The sequence below is a fragment of the Dromaius novaehollandiae genome, chromosome 3 (genome assembly GCF_036370855.1).
Source record: "Dromaius novaehollandiae isolate bDroNov1 chromosome 3, bDroNov1.hap1, whole genome shotgun sequence".
Taxonomy (NCBI): domain Eukaryota; kingdom Metazoa; phylum Chordata; class Aves; order Casuariiformes; family Dromaiidae; genus Dromaius; species Dromaius novaehollandiae.
This window is the reverse complement of record NC_088100.1, coordinates 36,183,719-36,205,174: the sequence shown is the minus strand read 5'-3', so window position 1 is coordinate 36,205,174 and position 21,456 is coordinate 36,183,719. Positions and strand designations below refer to the sequence as shown.

General features: G+C 36.7%; 1 protein-coding gene across 4 annotated transcripts in view; it reads right to left on the bottom strand.

The window, feature by feature from the left end:
• MEI4 (meiotic double-stranded break formation protein 4) overlaps nt 1-21,456 on the bottom strand; it is a 128,565-nt gene that overhangs the window by 105,007 nt on the left and 2,102 nt on the right. For all 4 annotated transcript variants that reach the window (XM_064508693.1, XM_064508695.1, XM_064508694.1 and 1 more), the window contains exons 2-3: nt 12,507-12,755; nt 1,757-2,316 (exon numbers count right to left, since the gene is read on the bottom strand). In XM_064508693.1, coding sequence (XP_064364763.1) covers nt 1,757-2,316; nt 12,507-12,755 — 809 coding nt within the window. The remainder of the gene's footprint in view (nt 1-1,756; nt 2,317-12,506; nt 12,756-21,456) is intronic.

The window sequence follows — 21,456 nt, the reverse complement described above, 5'->3', positions numbered from 1 at the left end:
AAATATTTTTTGATAAAGCTTTCTAAATACTGTGATTGATACATATAACACTTTGACTTTTTCCCTGGAGATGTGGGAACTACCAGGATTCTCTCTTACTAATTGGCTTATACAACTTTTAAACTGTTTGAAAACTGTCTGATTAAAATAATGGCTGTTGATATGAACCACAACTAAGTCAATATTGCAGTCATAAAACATTTCATGAAAAGCCACCTGTTTCAGTGAAGTTAGTCACAGAAAGGATGCCATTTGCAAATTATGTGGACACACATCACTCTTTTTGAAGGATTTCTAAAAGCACTTTGCAGACTTCAGACTTCTCTGATCTACCAGCAGATTTTCCCTCATTTAAGATGTCACACTTCTCACTAAAACTTTGCTTTTCCTTCTCTTCTTTCTCCAATCAACAACTAATCCCTCTCTGGATAATCTCTTGGATAATCTCCTACAATTAACAGTAATTTTTTTTTTTTTTTTTTTTTTTTTTTTTTTTTAAGTTCCCTGTTAAGTCACACCTGTATAACGCCACATTCCTGGCACCACACAATCAGGATGTTTGACGGCTCACATCCATTTGAAGTACCAGCCAGGGACACCTCTAAGTATCACACCACGCTGACACTGAAATAAAAAGCACTTTGGTATTAGAGACGCAAGGCTCTAGTTCTGGAAAAATCTCAGTGTATGAATAGCTCCTTCTGAATGCTTTAATTTTGCTACTCATAATCAAAATACAGGCGTATCCTCTCCCTATCCCCCTTATTTTGTTTTGCTAATGATATTTCTTTGACATTTGCATTCTGGGATAATTAGTACACAGTGGGTGGGATTCATTAAATTAAGACAAATGCATATATATGTCGACAGGTGTAGCAGATGTCTAAATTCTCATTTTACTCAAAGGAACTGGAAAGCCCATCCTAAAATAAGCACCTAGTAACTGGTGAGCTGAATCATTCTTAAGGCTCCACTGATTATATGGATATGGTCTTCATCAACTATGATGGAAGTGTAGTTACTTACATGTAGAAACCAAATTCAGATGTTTAAATCTCAAACAATCCCACTATTTTTGTTTCAAGTCACTCTAAAGGATAGAATAAAAATCAAAAATTCTAAGACAGACAATGAAATTCATCAGTTACATAAAGTCTTGTGAAGAGAAACTAGGGATGCGCCAACTGGATGAGGAAACTAGTAAGAAGGTGCATGGAAGAATACAAAATGATGAATATAGACAATGTGCAGTTCAGTCTTATTTGATGCAAGTGCCAGGGACATGCCATTCCTGTATTCTTTCTTCATCTGTTAATATATTTTTAAATGCATATTTGCAAACTTCTAGAGAGTGACAGAGGTGTTCTCTGCGGCAAACCAAAACATTTAATCTAGGTGCACAACAAAGGACAAAAAAATTGTTTACTCATTACTTTGTGAATATCTACACTATATCCACATATAGCAAGAGAAACATGTTTTTCATCCATATTTTCTACAAATTTGTTTTAATCTGCCTTTTTAACAGTATTCGCAAATCCTGTATGCAGGAATAGGTGAGGAGAACTTGCATGCTTGAACAAAAACTTTTTAAAATGCTTTAAAGCATTTATTGGCTATCTCACAAAAACAACAGTTGCAAAAATCATCTATAAATAGAGATCTTCAAAATACCATAAGCCAAACTAATATTAAAAAAATCTATGACAGTTTTATGTTACACTGAAATGGTATAGAAAAAATGCTTTAAACTTACCCTATTGATACTGCTGTTTCTTAAAATAATTTGAATTAATTTTTTCTTGAATTCTTCCAGCTTCTTGAAACACTTTTTCAGAACATGATTAGATAATTTAGTATCAGCTATTAAACTGACCAAAACACAAACTGCTTCAGTGAGAATATCTGAAACTGGAAATTTAGGACTGTTGTAAAAAACAGTCAGACCATCAAGCAACTGAGACACAGAACTGCATATGGTGAAAGAATCATTTTCAAGCTTTGTGAAGTCTGTTTGCAGAATTCCTATTTCTGACAGTTTTCTTATTTCAAGTAGATGTTGCAAAAACTGTACTGAAGCAGTTAGAGGTTTGTCCTTGTTCGTACAGCAAAGATTCAACGGGGGAACTATTTCCAAGCAATATTTAGAAGTGTCAAGATTACGCTCACATTGGTGAAAATCAGAAGCTATGCCTAAAGAATCGAATGCATAGTCACTAGACACATCACACCCAGAGTCTTCTAGCTGGCTTGAGTAACCCATAGGGTATGTGCATTCCTGAACCAGAAGATCTTCAGCAGAGGCACCTGGTTTTCCTGAAATACAAATGTGAAAGTTACATTTATAATACTGAAGACACTTTCATAAGCATGTATTTACCTCCTTCTCCTTTTACTTCCATGCAAAATCACAAGTCATACATATATGCTTGCTCCCCATGAATTCCACACTACCAGAATTTAGTTGGGGAGGACAGTGATGTGTTTAATTTAAAGTCAAAACTTTCAGAAGATAAAGTCTGTTTGTGAACCAGATAGCAATATTAACAGCAATGCTGAGTTTAGAAATCCTGATAGATTCAAAGTCTTCACACAGACAATTTAAGTGGACATCTGTATGCCCATGAATTCTCAGGAAGGAAATGTATGCAAATTCTGCCCGTCAAAACATTTTTCACTGCTTCTATCCTCAAGAACTTAGGTTGCTTTTAGAAAACAGTTAAGGTCTGTTACTATAATTGCATCGGATAAGTAGTCTTCCAAATCTGTAGGAATATTTTTACACTGAAAGGCTTTGTTGTTTGTTTCTTAACTTTATGATTTAAGCAAATGAAATGGGTTTACTTATTTCCTTTTATGCCGTGGAATGGAAAAATTTTCACAAGCTGATAGGACTCCTCCCAGCAGAGGTGCCTGTACTATAGAGGTCTACCTCTAAACTACTCACTCAGTTCCCTTTGCACTCAACGTGCACCTCTGGTCTAGTTGAAGTACCTACATTAGGAGAAGACGCCTTGTGCTCTGGAAGTGCCTACCACTTGCCACTGACTATATAAAAAAAAAAAAAAAAAAAGTCTAGACAATTACCTCCTAAGATATCTGAATCTGTACTTTAAATATGGGTTTCCAGGTGATGCTAAAAAAATTCAAAGGCTGGGACAGTATGCAATTTTTCTCTGTAGGTCAGAAAGTATCCTCGCTTTGTTCTTATACCCTTCCTTCAGGCCCACTTTGTTCTTGTCACTGTGCTAGGAAGATTTTTAGTTTGACTTGGTACACCATTTTTATGTTACTATCCACTCACAAACAGCAAATCTGTGGGTTCTGTTTATCCTGGGGGAAAAGAGAAACAGAATTCCAAAATGGATCGCATATGGAAACATGTAAAAAATAATAATAATAATAATCCCCTCAAATCACAACTATACAACTTAGTCTCAGAAACACATAGTGTAGGTATGTGGGCATCCAGTATCTTACAAACTTGGCTTTTATATGCAGTCCTTCCAAGAAGAAAAAGAAAAGGAATCCAAAACACATAGCCAACCTCTGGTTACTACTTAAAAAAGAAACAACTGAAAAGCAGATTTTTTGTCGGCAGAACAAACATCATTTCGTATGGTTCGTAAGACGCTTCAACTGAAAGAGATTAAAGTGACAATAAAAAAAATCCCCAAGTTGAAGACCGCAGAGCCATTGTAACAATTTGTTAAATCTTTATATGCGTCCTAACTTTTCTTATACACTAATTAATGACATACATACTGTTGCATATGTAACTATAATTATGCTCTTCTGGAAATATCCTTTGAAATAATCAGTAAAAAAATAAATCAGTAAAAAAAAAAAAAGTATATTGTTCATATCTTTCACAATGACCCAAAGCAATAGCATACTCTTTTGCTTTTATACTCTTAAACAAACAAAGATTCCCTGACAAGTTAGAAAAGGTATTTTTAACACAGGATATGTCACTGGGCAGCAGCCTACAGTATTTTGATCACTAATGAAAGACTACTCAGGAAAAGCCTATGCAGATTTCAGTAAATATACAATTTATAATTGAATTCTGACCATTACTTCAGTTTCTGAAAACATAACAGATGAGTTTTGACCTTGGAAGTAGTATCCTAGTTGAATGGAAGCTTTTCTTCTTTTTGGGCTTGCTGGGGTGGTGGTGGGGAGTCCTATGACTTTAACATTCAGGCACACTCAGGCATTGAACATGATCAGTACCATTTGACTCATGATGAAAGAGCTAACTGCCAGGGAAATCAACTGGCATTTCTAGGAAGTAGGAGAGGCAGGGCTTGTAAGGATAACCTAGCATTTTAGATATTAATACTGTTCTCAAATGCCTTGGATACCCAAACTTGGAAAGCAAGCAAACAAGCAAAGCACATGGTCTGACTAACAAAAACAAGCATCAATCTTCCACGTCTTCTTTCCCCAGTGTTTTGAGCAAAACACATTCCAGGAAAAAAAAAAATGTTGCTGTTTAAGGAAAATAAGCCCTTCTAGGGAGTACATCTACTCCTATGAGCGTCACTGCCTGGGTATTTTGTTCAGTTCTTACTCCCACAGGGCAATATGAAAATTGCTCAGGCGGAAGTAATGTCAAGAGAAGCAAAGCACAGAAATATATGCAAAAAACATATATATTTGTTGATTTGCTGAAGGAAAAAAGTTGCTAGATGGGAGAGGAAAGGTGAATGAAAGACAGGAAAAAGGTAAGAAGAGAAGTGATACAGAAATATCTCTGAGATCTGAACTTGAGACAGTAACACCATTTGTCTCCAGGGTGGCTGTTGCCAGCTGTGACAAGACAAGGGAATGATCCTATTCATGGTCCCGCCTAAGTGACACATGAAAATCAGCATTTTTAATATACATGTGGTGGTGGGGGGGGGAGGTCTTCGGTGTAATGTTGTCTCAGATACTGCATTTCCAGCTGACACAGACAGGACAGCATTCAAATGAGGAAAGCCACCTGTATGCAGTGCAAAATTTAAGAATTGAAGTAGGGTCTCCAACTGATGAAATTGCTGTGGAATTGTAAAATGTCCTTCAAGTCCTCTGCAAAACTTAATATACCTGCAGCAATACCATGAACAAGGATTCTAAACCAGAAAGCAGGCTTGAAGTTGGCAGATGTGAGAAAAAGTGAAGAGACAACCTAAATTCTGAAAAGGGAAAAAAACATAACTCCAGCCTCAAGCACTAGACATTGCTTATATTCTCTCACTTTGTAAGTATATATGTAGATTACCACTTGAGATCAAAACCAATAATGTCAGACATCTAAAGCTCTCTTAAAACTTGATTACAATTCATGGACTCAGTTCTACTTCTAAAAAATACAGTTAAAAGATAATTTAAAAAATAAGACCAAGAACCATAATTGTAGAAACCTCCAAGTAGGTGTACGGCCAATAACTTTTGAAAGGAGAGGAAAACACATGAGAAACGATTCAGCTTTTTCCCCCCATTGTGTTCATTTCTGCTCCACTTCTGGATTTTTCAGGACTCTGTTATCCTTCATTTAATCTTCACTGATTGATGCATTACAAGTGCATTTTCCACAAATGATGAATCAAATTTATTTTCTTCAAAAAAAAAAAAAATCTCCTCACACAACTGTTTTCTTTACCTTTTTTTCATAGGTTTATTGTGTGAGCCTGTCTCTAATCTGTTATTTTCATTATTAACCAAGCTGTTTGGTTCAGGAAAAATAACTCCATTTCTTCCTCACGAACTTCTATCCAACTTCTATCATACTATCTGAGAGACTGTCCTGATCTGAAACCAAGGCCTACTTCTGTATATATCAAAGCAATTTTGTCCAAATCTCTCACATACTCAAGTCATTATTATTCAAAGATTTTGAAAAAAGAAAGAAAGCTTTCAGGATTCTCTGAAGAAAGAACAAATTTTAGAAGTTTCACATTGTGCCTTCCTTTGCTTTTTGCAGAAGCACTTTGCGTCTGCATTTCAGTGGATTTTTTATAAGCAGCTTGGAAAAGAAAGCTCTTCTGTTTAAAGGTAAAGTACTTGATGCTGACATGCTTTGTCCCATTTAGGAATAATTCACAGAAACAAACATAGGACTGAGTACCTAGAATTCTCAAATTAACTGTTTAGTGCCTGGATTTAAAAGTTTCTGGGAAAACTTAAAAGCTGATATTTCAATCTGTTAGGGATTTTACTTACACAAAGCATCTAGGACATTTAGAATTTAGTAATAACTGAGAAGGATTTTGAGGATATAAACATTAATTTTTAGGGAATTTCTGTAGAAGGCAGCACAAATTTTTTGTGGTTCAAGTCAAATGAAGAATGCTTATGAAAGACATAAGGAAGGATCTATAATCAGGTGACCAACATAGAGATTTTGGTCAACTAATGCTCACCAAGCAAACCTCAAGACCGGAGATCTATACACTCTTTAAAATACTGACCACATCAATGAAATGATTGGAATTTGAGTTTTAAGCTAGAGAGGCAATATTTCAAGATATTAAGTGAAGTACCCATGAAGACTACCTGTCTGAACTGTGAATACTGTGTTAGGTCTTATTAAAAACAGCTTGCATCATCAAAAAACTCAACTATTCTAACAGACAAGAACTATCAGCCAATGCAAAGAGCAATGACCTGGATGCTACTGTATTGAGCAAAATACAGTTCCGAAGTTATTCTCTGTGACCTTACAAGGCTGGAATGAGGTGGAGTCGCTAAGAAATCAGTTAGCAGAAACATTCCTAAAAACGTTTATTTTCTTGAACACCAAATGTTACAAAGTTTGCCATTTGTGTATGTATATACACACCCAAAAGCCCACAAAAAAAAAACAACCTGCTTGAGGAACTCAAATTTAAGTTTCCTGACTGAACACAATAATTAAATGTGGGCTTTGCACCACCAAAGTTTGTATATCAACTAGTCTTGTACTAGCAAGCCTCCTCTGCGAAATCCAAAGGCCTAATTAGTGGCACGTTAACAGGTATGAATGATAATGCCTATATCCTGACAAAAAAAAAGACAAAATAGTATCATTTCTATATTTGAACTCTTATGGTATCTGATACATGAAGGCAGCTGTCAATGATCTTATGCAGAACTGCATGTTGTCATTCACCATATTAAAACCACAGATCCTGATTCAGAGGCTGAAGGACCCCAACTACCACAGCCACACTCCTAAACCAATTTCTACTATACATATTCAGTTTTCCCACAAACTACCACTCTGCCACCCAAAATAAAGGCAGTGGTTCTGCATTTAATTTTAATTTCCACTCACTTTTATGAACATTATTCCTAAAAATCACCATGCATCTCATCAGCAACTTAATGTGTAGCAGGGAAGTTAGAGACAATCACAAACCCTTGCTCTTGCAGGCAGAACTGGGTCATTTCTGTCTCTGAATGGGTTCCTCATACAGAAGCCTGGAAAGGACAGAATGAATGTCCTCCTTCCCTCTGCCCCAAGTATGTGCTTAGAAGAGCTGCAGCAATGCCACCTGACAACACAGAGAGCATCTGCTTTCAAAGGGAGGAAGCTTCCACAACCCGAACAGACCTGTTATCCATGGAAGGAGCAGCACTCTGAGATTTCAGTGAATCATTATGCTCCAGCTGGTGTTTTTTCCAGATTGCAAATTGACTTATTTAATTATCCTGAAAAGGCCTCAGCTTTCACAAAGTTCCCCATTGTGTCACTACAATTACGGGGAACAGATCTATCTCATCATCTTATTCCAAGAGCCGTGTTCCCATAAATCGGCACTAAAAACATTTTAACCCCATTTTTGTCAACTCAGATATCTGTTCTCTCGCTTCCTTACTCCCCTCCTAAATAAATAAAATACTTCTTAGGTTTTGAGACTCTCCTTGCAATGCTGCCTACTTGCATTAGTACTGCTGATAGAAAAATGGGAGCACACTAGCACACTTAAGATGGCAAATGACAGTTCATTTTTGAAGCTCTGTCTGCTGATACCACCATGCCTTAGAGAAAAACCTGAGATGATGACTAGATAGACTCAGCTGCCTCTTACCGGTCTGTATAGAGAAAGTGCCACATTCACTGGGTGAGGGGGGAATCTCTTTTAGAACAAGCACCACTTCGCTAAGCACCATACAAAAATAATCAGATTTGTTTCCCATAGCAACATCAAACTAAGTGTTGACTGCTACCCAGCAGGGAATCCGCTCACCTTGGAAAAAGGAAGCTAGAAAAAGGAAGAAGCCAAAGATGCCCCTTAGAGCCTGACGATTCTCCTACAGCCGTCCTTTTGCATTCCTTGCTTCCTGCCAAACACCACTGAAAAAAGTGGTGACAGGACACTACAACCTAAAAAAGCAACTCATTCAAACATACAGTCCTGAAGAAGTAGCTGTACATAAACCAGAATTTTCAAGTTATCAGGGTAGGTTTCTATTCCCCATCCTACTACCATGTTGAAGGAACTGCAAAGTTTGGCTACATACTCTTTTGGGCAGCTGTAAACATTTCACACCAGTTGTACACTTTCTGGGGGAGGAAAGTCACTTTTCCTAATATATATACGAATATGTTTTTATTATTACTACTCAGTCTGATTGGGACTGCTGCTCCCTCCACTAAAGAAGCAGCTTTCTTTATAGGGCTGCAGATAACGTATTCATTAAGGAATCTGCATATGTTTTGATCTGGTCTTTCTGAATTCATCTGGTTCACTGCTCTCTAAAAATGAGTTGAAAAATCTGACACCAGTGATTTTGTCCTACTGTTCCTTTTTATGCAAGCAGGCAGGAGAAACATCACCAGTGAAGTCATTTAAGTCACTGTGGAGAGTCGTGCCCTTTCAGAGGTTTGAATCAAATTATTCAGAAAAGGTCTTGACTGGCTAGCAATCTTCCTTTTCTCATAGAAGCAGAACTTACCCGACTCTTCCTCCTTTGTCTCCAGAGAAAATGCTGGGGGGCTCAAAGCTGAGTACCCAGAAGTTTCTGCCCCTCTCTACTGAACAAGCAACTCACAAAGTGGAAAGGAAAAGGTGGCCGAGTTCTGTGGCACAAAACAAGGCTGCTGGTAAGCCTAAGGAGATTTGCGTACAGTTTATTTCAGCTGCTGAACTGGTTGGTTACAATTCTGTGAACAATCCTGACTTTCTGCTTTTGCAGAAACTCTAAGCTTCCAGCAAGAGGAAAGGAGACTGAAATGTCTCCATTCACAACAACCTACAAAGGAAACTACTCTTTTTTCCACACGTACAGCTAAATGCCTAAAGAAATAAAGTTAGTGAAGCAAAGGATACAAACTTCTTTTGTCCCTGTTTCATATTCTCTGAAGAGACGCAAGTTGCTGCAAATGTCTCAGTGCACAGGAAGCAGAATTTAGAGGACAGTAAAAATCAGACATTCATGTTACTCATATGTTCTGATTCAGAGTTCAGCATCTCCCTAAACACACACACATACAATGGAAGGACGGGGCTGGTAGTTACCTGCTGCTGTGGAGGCTGAGAAAACGGGAGGGAACTTCAGTGAATGGAGGATGAAGTTCTATTGTAAATTATTTATAAAAGGAAGAATAAACTAATTCTAAAAAAGCAGAGAGGAAAAAATTACTTATTAGATGAGCAAGCAGTTCAATAAATTCCTATCCACTGACTAAGAAGGAAATAAGGTGAAGATAAGGAAGACAGAATATATACTGTGTACAAGTTTTGCTAAAAACAAACAAACAAAAAAAAAACCACTCAGTAAATCAGTTATAATCCTTCAAGTATATCAGCCTAAAGCAACAGAGGCAATAAACATTCATCCTCTAAAGTATCATTTCGCAAATATATGCCGGGCAAAAAAGGGTAGAGTATTTCATTTATGTCTTCTTGAGTTGGAATAACAGCTGCAAGCTTTTCAGATCTCTTTAATAGAGACTGTCAAGTAACAATATGATTGTTGATTTGATGAGCTGATAATGGTTAAAAAATCTTGCCTTAGAGGATAGGTGCTTCAATCCATGAATCAATCAATCAATGCTTTGTAAGACCCTTTGCTTTGGAACTGCATGAAAAGACAAAGAGACAACAGTATGCTCAAATGTTTTATGTTCTTATTCCTGGAAAAATGCCAGTGATTCTCTCTTCTTCTCTCTGTCAAATTTTAATCTTAATCAAAAGAAAGGCAAGAAACTTTGGTTAATATGAAATTTGATTTTTTTTTCTACCCATGGGCCTTCATAGTTCTCAGGACAGTACTGGTAAGGCGAAAAATAATGAACAAAAAATTACAAAAAGATTTGCTTTTCCTCCTTGAATGGCTGATGTACAGTCAGAAGTGCCACATATAAAAGGAATACCAGTGTCCTTGTACTCAGAAAGACAACTGCACATTGAGTCAAATAATGAGTTTCCAGACAAAACAGAGCCACTGAATGTATACCACAGGGATTTTGTAAACAACATGGTAAGCTGTAACAATCCATACTGCAAAACAGATGGTTTTTCTGTAGCAAGGCATGCTCCTCCTCCTCGGCAAGGAAACCAAACTTTTTAGGGCCTCAGAGGACAAAAGTCTAGTAAGGTGGAATAAAAATAATTCAGATAACACATATTTAAAAATGGGTCCTTTCTTCTTTCTCCTGTATGTACACCACAGTTTCAAAGGGCTCAAAAATTTCCCACATCACAGAAATAAATCCCAACGGGCAATCTCTAACCATTCCTTAAGCCTCCAAAAGACCTCCTATTATCACTACTAACAGCAGGCAGGAGAGGAAAGCTCTCAGATTCAGAACACAGAACAGGGAAGATACAGCTGCTAAGTGAACCTTGGCTGAAGGATTCCAACTCTTCAGCTCTAAACAGGCAGCAGGAGACAGATATGCAGTATCTGATGCTTAATGCATTTTATTCCTTTATGAGATTTTTCTGGTGACAGATTTTGTGAAAGACTGGTGCTCTTTCATCTACAGAAGTGTTAAGCAGAACACAAGAGAGCCAAACAAGAGCTAAGCGTCTGAATTGTTCTAAAAGCTGCTTTGTTTTAGGCAGAGTGCCAAATGAAAAATTGAGGCTGGAGAAACAAGCAGAGGAGAAAAAAGATCCATGATATCTCTAGATCACCTGGCCCCAGGAACAAGCCCACAGCTATTCTCAGCACTAAAGACAACTGCTCTGCTGTGACATTAGGTAGCAAATGCAAGCAATACACCCTTAATAATAAACCGTAACAATGGCTTAATGGATCTGTAGTAGCCTTCAGATGAAGAGGATGGACCATCACTTATACCACTTTCCTCTTCAACTTACATTCAAGCTCTTTGTGCTTCCTACCACTGCAACAGGTACCCATTAGTATCTAACCTCTGTGAGCTTGGAAATCTCAGAATTGGCATAGCACACAGGAGAGAAAAAACTTCTCCCTGGAGCAGAAGATTTAAGCAGTAAAGTTGCTCTTATTTCAGGTAGGCTCTGCTCTACAACCATCTTCTTCCTTTAAACAGCAACCTTAAGTGCTCTCCCTAAACACTGCCAGAAGGATCAACATATGAGTGCACAGACTTCATCAACAGATATCTCATCAGATATCAGTAATGCTCTTTCTTAACTCAAAGATGACAAGCTGAATGAATATCTGTCTCTAACACAACCGTAACCATGAACCCACATCAGCAGCTACATGTGTCTGAAGAATATCTTCCTTGCAAAATAATATACTGTTCAAACCCACTATGAGAAGAATCCATATGGCAATCCAAGGTTTAGAGGGAGAAAAAAAGTCAGTAAAAAGAAAGAACAGCCACCAAAAATGGCAGTCTCAAAGTTAAATTTCAAGAGCTAGAAAGGGTCTTCTGCAATGTTATGGAATATAAAGAAACAGACTGACACTAGCCAGATTTTCAGACATTTTTGCTCCCTCTCACCTAAGTGGTTAAAAGAAAATGAAGCAGAATACTGTGTCCTACCCCTTGTGGACAGCATATGATGTAGACGGAAATGATATGAGCTCTCATAAATATTTCAACATCAAATGTTTCTGGCTAAAACTTTATTAAGTGTAATCATACATAAAAACAAATACTTGAAGGAAAAAGCAGCTACACTTTGGTTCTTTAAATTAATAGGGCGTTGGTTCTCTGGAAGAACTGAAATAAAGCATAGATGCCACATATCTTCTCTACTCTCTGCGATTTCATTAGTTAAACATAGCCTGTCTGGAATTATTCCATATGACACATACCAATTCTGAAGGTTAACAGTCCAGTTTTGTGAGGAATTTTTTTATCTTATGCATATTTTCTTATGCATGTATAAGTTCTGAGTAAGCATCAAATTCTCAAGCTAAATCACAACTGCATTAATTGTCTCGCTACTCAGTTTGGAGTTTGTTTTTTGAAAAATATGACACTGTACACACAAGACCAGCATCTAGGCACAAGCAGTGGGGTAGACAACACAAAACTGGTTTGTTTCCTTGCTATTGCAACATAGTCAGAACCGATTTCAGATATTTACCATTTTCCAAGCAGAATCTTGGACAGATCTTGTTCAAAAGAAGTTCCTGACGTAATCGAAGAACTTCAGCTTCCAGTGCTTCAACTTTCGACTTCCATCCAAAATCTTTTTCAGATACAATTTTGGCAAGATGCTGGGTATACTCTTTGCAGCTCTTGCCTGGTGGTTTTGAGTGGATAATTGCAAAAGCCAGTGCCAGTTTTGATATTTTCAAATACCAGACTTGATTTTCTCTTCTGCCTTTGATTTCTATTACATTAGAAAAACAGAAAACAAAAAGCAACTTTACTATGACTTTATTAAACATATTATGCACAGTACTGGCTTTGCTTAGAAAAAAATCAACAGTGACACCAATTATTTTATTTCTAGAGCATTCCTAAATCAATCAAGAAAAACACAAAAAGCAGTCCACAATGAGAGACTAAAACATACATGAGATGCATTCCAGCTACAACAGCAAAACTCAGCTGGAGTTGGAAAAATAATTGTCAGAATAGCAAGCACTTCAAACAGGTTTATTCTAGGAAAACTATAATCACATCAAAATTCTAAATGCAAATGTTATCCTACTCAAACACTAGGTAAACTAACTCCTTGGCTGAAAAATGCCTACTGGGTTATACTTAGCTTACATGCAACACATACTATTTCTTGAAAACGTAACAAAAAAAAAAATAATTAACGAAACCTCTGAGCATACTGGTACTTTCTGGGTTTGGAGACCTGGTACTTCTGCACCTGTGGTACTAACTCTACATTATGCCTCAAGCTTGTAGAATGATCTGTGCAGACAGGTACTGTTACAAAATGCAGATTAAAGCTGAAATAAAGGTATTAAGCAGTTAAGTAAGTCCATACTAATCAGGATTTTATAATAAAATGAACACAGGCAACTAACAAACAATGTCAGCAAAAGAAAAAATGCCTACAGCTTTTCTGATGTTATGGATTACAAGAGCAGAGAAAAGTAAAGAGGAAAGACTTTCAGGTGAAAACAAAACGTGGCTACAATACAACAGGAGACAAAGAAAAGATATTCAAAGTGATGTAAGTTGCTATCAAGGTAAGCAAAGAAGACAGGATCAGCGCTGTTACAAACTGTGACGGCAGGAGCAAAAAGAATCAGAGGAGGAAAAAAAGATTTATCTAGATGACTACATCATGGGCAACCGCATCGAAGCTGGGAACAGAAGGGGAAAAAATAAAATTCAAAATAATTAATAATATCTAGCTTATGTAATTAGTGGTTATTTTTTTCTAATTCCACACCATTTTCAGTCAGTACTTCATTACATTTTTTACTTGGAAAAAAAAAAATACTACTTCCAGAATACCAAAAAAACCCCTTTCTATGGTTTCATGCTGGTCTCAGCACAAAATAATTCTCCATAGCACACTACTACTTTTTTGTTGTTATCCAAGAAAAGTGCAAGTTAAGCACTATAATAAATTTTGTTCAGTATCAGAACAGCTTTGGATAAAGTATTTTATGTCATCCTTTCACCAAATCATCTGATACAACTAAGCTGATTACTTCCTTTAGTTCTCCTCAGTTTTGGAGAACAAATCATAAATCATCATGCATTTATTTATCCAGCAAAGCCACTTACAAAAAGAGGATTCTGCTCCACCTTTTAAATACCTCTGAAATGCACAAGCAATTCATGTACATTTCTTGCACACTATCCATTCAGATACACTAGTCAGTCACATTTTGAAAAGTGGAAAGCATAATGGATAAGACTGCAAAAATTCTTTGGGATATACCCACAGCTATATTGCAATTTACTATTCTCCACCTGAAACACTACATTCCTGCTCTGTGCCAGTGTAGAAACAATTAGCCTAAGACACCAGTGAAAATGCTGTCTTCCTCAACCACACAAAGCCATTTCCATATTGATCAATAATTTCAGTTCAGATTTCAGCACAGCAAAATTGCTTAAATACAGGCTTACTTTATACACAAGTAGCTGAAGGAAATCACTACAACTTTTTCATGTGCATACTGTGCACTACATTTGAGGCTGTGTTAAACAGCTAAGGGTCAGAGTTAATAGTAACTCTTGAAATAACAACTGCAAGCATGGACTGAAACACATGAAAACCATCCTGTTTGGCAACCCAGCCAAAAAGTTTGACTGAAGGCACAGATCTACCCCAAGGAAGGCTTCACTGCAGACACTGACCCAGAGCTGTACAAGAAGTTTCCTTTTGAGCCACCAGCCACAACAGGAGAGGCAAGGGCATAATCCCAGAACCTAGCAGACCTCTTGGGAGCCAGAGAATAAGACCAGATATAAAAACTGAAGATGAAGATTTCAAAGCAACAGCACACTGCAGCTATGCAGCATACTTTAATATTAATGAGTCCTACACAGTTAAAATACTTCACCTTAAAAGCTAAAACATGATGTAAATTACACTCAGCTTGAAAACAGAAAACAAGCTTAGGAAATTTGGAAAGTTCTGGCATTGTCATTCTTGCATTCTTCCCTCTGTTTTTCTTCTACTCTTCTCTGAAATGTGAGAATTATTTTTTGGACACAATAAAAGAGCCATAAATCTATACAACACACACATGGCAGCCTGTATGCCAAGAACATACAAGTTTTGTCATTCTTGATGAAGTCCTTTTTAACTGAGTTAACTGACTACTGTAACAAAAGCAAGATTTTTTATAATCAGTTCTTGAGCAGTTACACATTTCACAAGTGTCTTTACAGAGCATATCCTCTGCCAGACATATCATCTGAAATTAGGATGATTTAACAAAGCAGGAATATGTAAGACAATGCTGCACACTCAAGTCTTTTAATAGAAGACTTAAATTGAATGTAATACCTTTCCATATATCAGCTGATTATTTAAGTCAATTTTACAGCAAATGTAGAGTTTAAATTTAGACAGTATTTTATGGAAGACGTAGAAATATACTTATGAATAATGATTACTTGCTGGGACTGTGTTGTTTTCTAAACGATTACAATGAGCAGCATTAACATGAGTAAAATGTTTAAAAACACACAACTGAAGATATTCATATAACTTACTTTTGATGGGATAATAGTTTGGTAGAAAATAGAGAACAAATAATGAAATAAGTTATGCATGGTGAAATCTGCCTTCCATTAATAAAGATCAATGAAAGAGTTAAAACTGAGTAAAAAAGTATAAACTGAACTATACTATCAATACCCGCTGCCTAAAGCACTTATATGTTAAATACATTATATTCTTTGTATGATTTCTTACTTGAAAATTTATTTCATACAACTTTTTCACTCATATCTAAGAATTTCAGTTAAAAAATATTTTAACGTAAGTTAATTCTCTAAGCTCCAAAGAATCAACACCTCTCTTGAAAAACTGATGCAAGTTTTTTTTGTTTTTGTTTTGTTTTGGTTATTTTTGCCTTATACATCAAGGGAAACATTTTACAAATACAGAACCATGCAAGTAATTCAGCTGCCTTCAAAGCTGTGAATGAAACATATGGAGCCACACTGAAAGAGTAACAAGTAGTAACAGTAAAGCATACAAAATCTTCGGCTTTGAACGTGAAAGGTGTTCTCCAAATTATCTCACCTTTTTAACAGACATTTCAGCTACGTATCATTCATATAGCATATGTCAAAGTCCATTCTCACAAAGTTGCTTTGTAGAGCAGAGCCACAAATTAAGGAAGGCAGAAAGCTGTCTTGCAAGTGGCTTTCAGTGCTGGTTTATCATTTTGACATTTCAAGAATCTACTTTGGGAAGCTTTCCAATTCATCTCCTTTTAAAAAGGACAGACTCACATGGTGCTTTATAAAATGCTTTTTCAGTATTAGAATTTTTCCCTCAAATTACATTCTGGTATGAGTCAGGAAATAATATTTAATGTTAAGACTTTGTGAGTGTCCAGCTGCTTCATATGATTAGAGAACCATCATCAACTCGTCCTTTTCCAACATGCTGTGTTTATTTCTACTTACCGAACGCGCTATTACAGAGAAGTGACAAAGTTAGCTGTTGACCGTTGCTGCTTTAACCACCATGCATTTCACATTTATATTCCAGCCCACAACTTTTCATTGGCTTAAAAAAATGACATCCATACAGCATACAAAAACCCACTATTGGAAAGACACCTCTACATTATTTGAAGTAAAGTCCAAGAAACTAGGAAGTTCTTCTGAATATTCCAAGCTCTCAGATTTTATGAACAAAAAGTCCAGAGACTTAGATTCAAAAAAGCCCCAATAAAAATATCCTAACAATTAGACAAACATTAAAAGGAACTGCAATGGTAGTAATTCAGACTGAACTTCTACAGCTCAGTTAAATTTTAAAAGGTTAGAGTTTGAAATGCTGCTTCAGTAATATTTTTTCACTACTTTTTACTGAACTAGAGAGAGACACTCTTTGTTTTAGAGGGGACTACTGTATTTCAATCAGATCATAAAACTTAGCACATATGCTAATAATACAACACAGACGTACAATAAGTGAAAGGTTCTTTCTCTCTAAAGATGTCAAAGTGCCATTTCCTCAAGAAGATATATCATGAATAAATCACATAAAGCAAAATCAGGTAAGATACCATGGTTTAAATCACAGTTATCGATACATTAAATAGCATTCGACCTTAACACTTACAACATATAGCTAAGAAATGAATTTTCGACTTAAAGAGGGAAAAGCCTCCCTCTAACACCTTGTGTAGATTTGCTTTGGCAGTAGGAGTTCCTTATACCGAATAAGTTTAAGGAGGTACTCTTATTCTGTTAATCTGTTGCTCTGCGGAAGTGCTGCACTGAAGATCACCAAATGCGAATGCATTCCGCTAAGAGCATATTGGCAGCTTCAGAGTTTTATCAGTAATAATTCTCATGTCACCATAGAAATGACACCAATGATTAGGTAGAAAAAAGGTTTTGAACCAAAACAGAACATTCTGCTTTAGGAATGATCCTGTGTCAAGAGAGAAGTCACCAGTTCAATCCCAGCTGCTAATGCCAGAATTTACCCAACAGGAACTGGAAGGATCAGGAATTGTCAGCCAAAACACATCTGGAACCCGAGCTGCCTGTGTATTTTTACTCAATTACTGGAATTACTCAGTGAGAATAACTACTTGCTAACAAAGCTGCATTTGTATTTTTACTTGGTGTTAAGGAGAGAGTCCCTAATCACCTGGGAGCCCTGTTAGGAGTGGGAAGCAGCACTCTCACCACCAACACCATCTGGTGACAGGTGCCCTATGTAAAACCTCAATGCACAACCCGTACCAGAAGTGTGCTCGGGGGCAGGATCAGCTAAACTAGCTGTGTAACGAAACTAGGTCTCCAGATTCCTGACACAGGAAAGAGACCCTCTATTTCCAGCCTTCCTGCTTTCATAGAGCAAGTGGGTACAGAGGACCCACAATCCCATTCAGGTCCCAGCTGTGAAAGGCTGTTGAGGCAAAGTTAGTCATCCAGCTGCTGAAGCAATTACAAAGGAATCCTAAACCATCCTGTACAGCTCAGTGTTAGATAACCAAGGGGAACTAAGAGATGGTATAAGATCTCTTGAAGGATCTCAGAGAGACACAGGATAACAGAAAGAATCAAAATATATCTGAGTCATAAACACTGCCCTCCTCCACCAATCTGTCAGGTCCTGCTGTTTTGCGATGGCCCTTAACATACAAGCTCGTATTAAACGATTAATTACAGCAAACTACATTTCTGTTAAGTTTTAACTTGTTTTTGACATTGTTATTTTCTAATTATCAGGATTTATTTCCTCTTTACGTTACACACACGCTATTTTCAGCTGATCACCTTTTTCCTTAGTTTTCTTTTCAGCTTGAAACTTTGCATATTTAGCATCATACCAAAGGTGGAAGATGTCACATTATTGGTACAAAATGACTCAAGTCATTCATTAAAGTCATTAGAAAACTCCAAACATCCATTATAGCCATGAAATTTGCACATAAATTTAAACCATTCGTTGATGTCATTTAAAAAGCTACAAAGTATCCTGTTTTACTTTTTGATTTGATTCGCTTTACCTGTAAAAAAAAAAAAAAAATTAAAATAGCCTAATTTGAAAATATGAAATTTGACCATGAATAGGAATATTTGCAAGGCACATAGATTTGCATGTGCTGGAAACTGAAGTGAAAGCTCTGAAATTTAGTAAAGATCTGTCAGAAAGTCACGCGTCCTTGTTCATATCAGCTAGCTGCTGAACAAGGGCAACACCACAGATGGCTGTCTACGCACCTTGCTAGTTAGTGGGCTCCACTTTCCTACTGATACCACATCGTCAAAGTGTGACAGTTGAGGTCATCCATGCATCCAACTGCAAATAACAAGAAAACTTCCCAAGCCCTCTACTGGCACAAAAGCCTTTAGAAAGCTTCTCTTCCTTCCCTAATGCTCTCTTGGCTGTCAGAAGACGCCTTTCCACCTCTTACCTCCTCACTGATTCTTTTTTCACTGTTAACTACACACAATTGATCAGCGCAGCTCAGATTCACCTCCTGCACGCACAGCAGTCACTTTCATTGCTGCACACAACACCAAGTAGCATGAGAAAAAAAGTCTTCCTGGATGTTATCTGGGTTTTGTTCTCAGGACAGAACTGAACTAGCATCAACAACAGGCAGACAGGTGGAACAGTAATTCTCTGTCTTTAACAGAAGTGCAGGGATGACCTACCTGTTATCCTTTGCATTTGTACAGATAAACCAGGAGAATCAGCATCCCAAGTAGGATCGACTCAGAAAGAGTTAAACGTAAGTCTGCAGCCAGGTCAAAATGGACTGCTCTCTGAGAAAAAGCCTCAGTGACCGTGGCCCTCCCGGCCCTCCGGCCCAAGTTCTGTGGTGCCTGTCACCCAGGTTTGGGTTCCTCTACCAGGTCCTTCCCGCAAAAGTGGGTGCTGCACCTAGCTAGTCAGCTGGCAGAGATAAATCCTCAACTCAATAATTTAAAGAAGTCCTTCAAGAGGTGTTTATGGCTGAAGAAGGCAAATTTTAAATTATTTATCTTTCTGAATGCTACCTATACTTCTTTGACTGACTTTGGAAACAAGGAAATCACAGAATGATGGGAGAGGGGAGTTAAGTGAGTGTTTTTATAAAAACAGAGTTATATTGTATTTTAAAATGATATGGCATCTCAAAATAGAGCCAAAACCTAAACTTGTTTGAAATAATTCAATATCTGAGGAATAGTCACTCATTCCAATGCAGGACTGCACACCTTAGGCATGATGACCACATTTGCCCACATAGCTTATGGACAATAATTGAAAAAAAATCTTCAAATGAGATAGATAAAATCTTACTGTTTACAACAGGATGTTTATTCCTTATTTGGATCTTTATCATCTAAGATTGAATATATCAAAAAAATAATAGAGTAAGTTACAAAATAGCCTGTTTCTCAATTTCCAAGTCACTCAAGTGCTTTCCTCTATATTTGAAATAGATGGAACATATTAAAGGATTTGTCAGGAAAGAAACAAATCGTCATTCACTCCTGCTGCATATCTAAAACCTTTAAACAGTTCTAAATAACAGTATGCAACAAAAATATCAAGAAACTGGTCTTCCTACTAAACTGTGTGATCTGTCACTTTAATGGCACAAACATAACAGGAAAAGCTGTTTAGTTGGCATGATTTTTACTTTAGCCAGTCTGTCAATTACATACTGCAGATAAAGGTGAAAAATTACCCACATCTTTGTAATCTCATTCTGAATTACATACTAGCAACCAAGATACTCACCTACAGTGGAACACAAAATAATGCAAGTGCTCTAACAAAACTAAATTGTAGACACATATGGCTACAACATTAAACAACACTTAAATAAACCTGATATAATTGGTATGCCTATGATAATACTGTCTTTTATGTACATAATAAATAATGGTAATGAGACAGTTGCATAATCAAGATGAAATAAAATATGCCTTGTGCCGTAATTAAATAGCTTTTATTGTAAAAATGTATATTAAACTGAGGCTACTCTATAGTGTCATTTTTAAACAACATACACTCATAATATTAAGAGATATGTAACATGGACATACTCTCCAAGGAAAAATTCAGTTTTACTGTATTGAAAAATGTGTAAACTCCCATCTTAAGCTACCAAAGAAAACTTCCTTCTCAGCAACAAGTGTATCGATACTTCCATATTATATGCTTAGATTAAAATCTTCCCAGGTTTTGACAGTTCTGGCACTTTTCTTTTTGGTCAGATTCAGCTGACAGTTTTTTTTTCTTTTTTTTTAAACTATCTGTCTTCTAACATGCTGTTGTAGTGACATGATCAGGAGAGAAATACTATATCAGATTTTACATGCAAGAATCCAAAGTTACTCAAGAGTTCAACTCTGTCAACTTTAATTATTAAAGAAAAATTATAGTCTTGATGGCAAGGACAGCTTATGCACTACAGGAGCTTGGAAAGATAAAAGGATTCTACTTCTGTTTTATTCCCATTAGAACAGGCCAAGTAAAAAACCTTAACGTAAGCTTGAGATTTCTGATCAGTTTTAAATTATGTATATGTTCTCCCTACCAGCTGTTCTTCCTTTCATGCTCTCTTTTCCCCTCCAACAGACTTCTTTTGCTGTGTCACACTGATATCTAATGAATTTGGCAGCACGGACTATTACCACCACCTTTTAAAATAAAAAAAAAACAAAAAACAACAAAAAAAACCCTATTCTCATTGCTATATACACACACATATGTACACATGAGGGAAGTTATTCTATAAACTTTGCTGTTTAGAAATTAAAGTATAACTCAGTGGTGCAAATTTATCTATTCTTATTTAGTATAAAATTTTTTTGTCTCCCAAAACAAAGCTGTAACCACTTAATTAACTGGTTGTACCTGCCTTTGGCTTGGAAACTGAGGTTATACTTTTCACTACAGCTTTACAAGACAG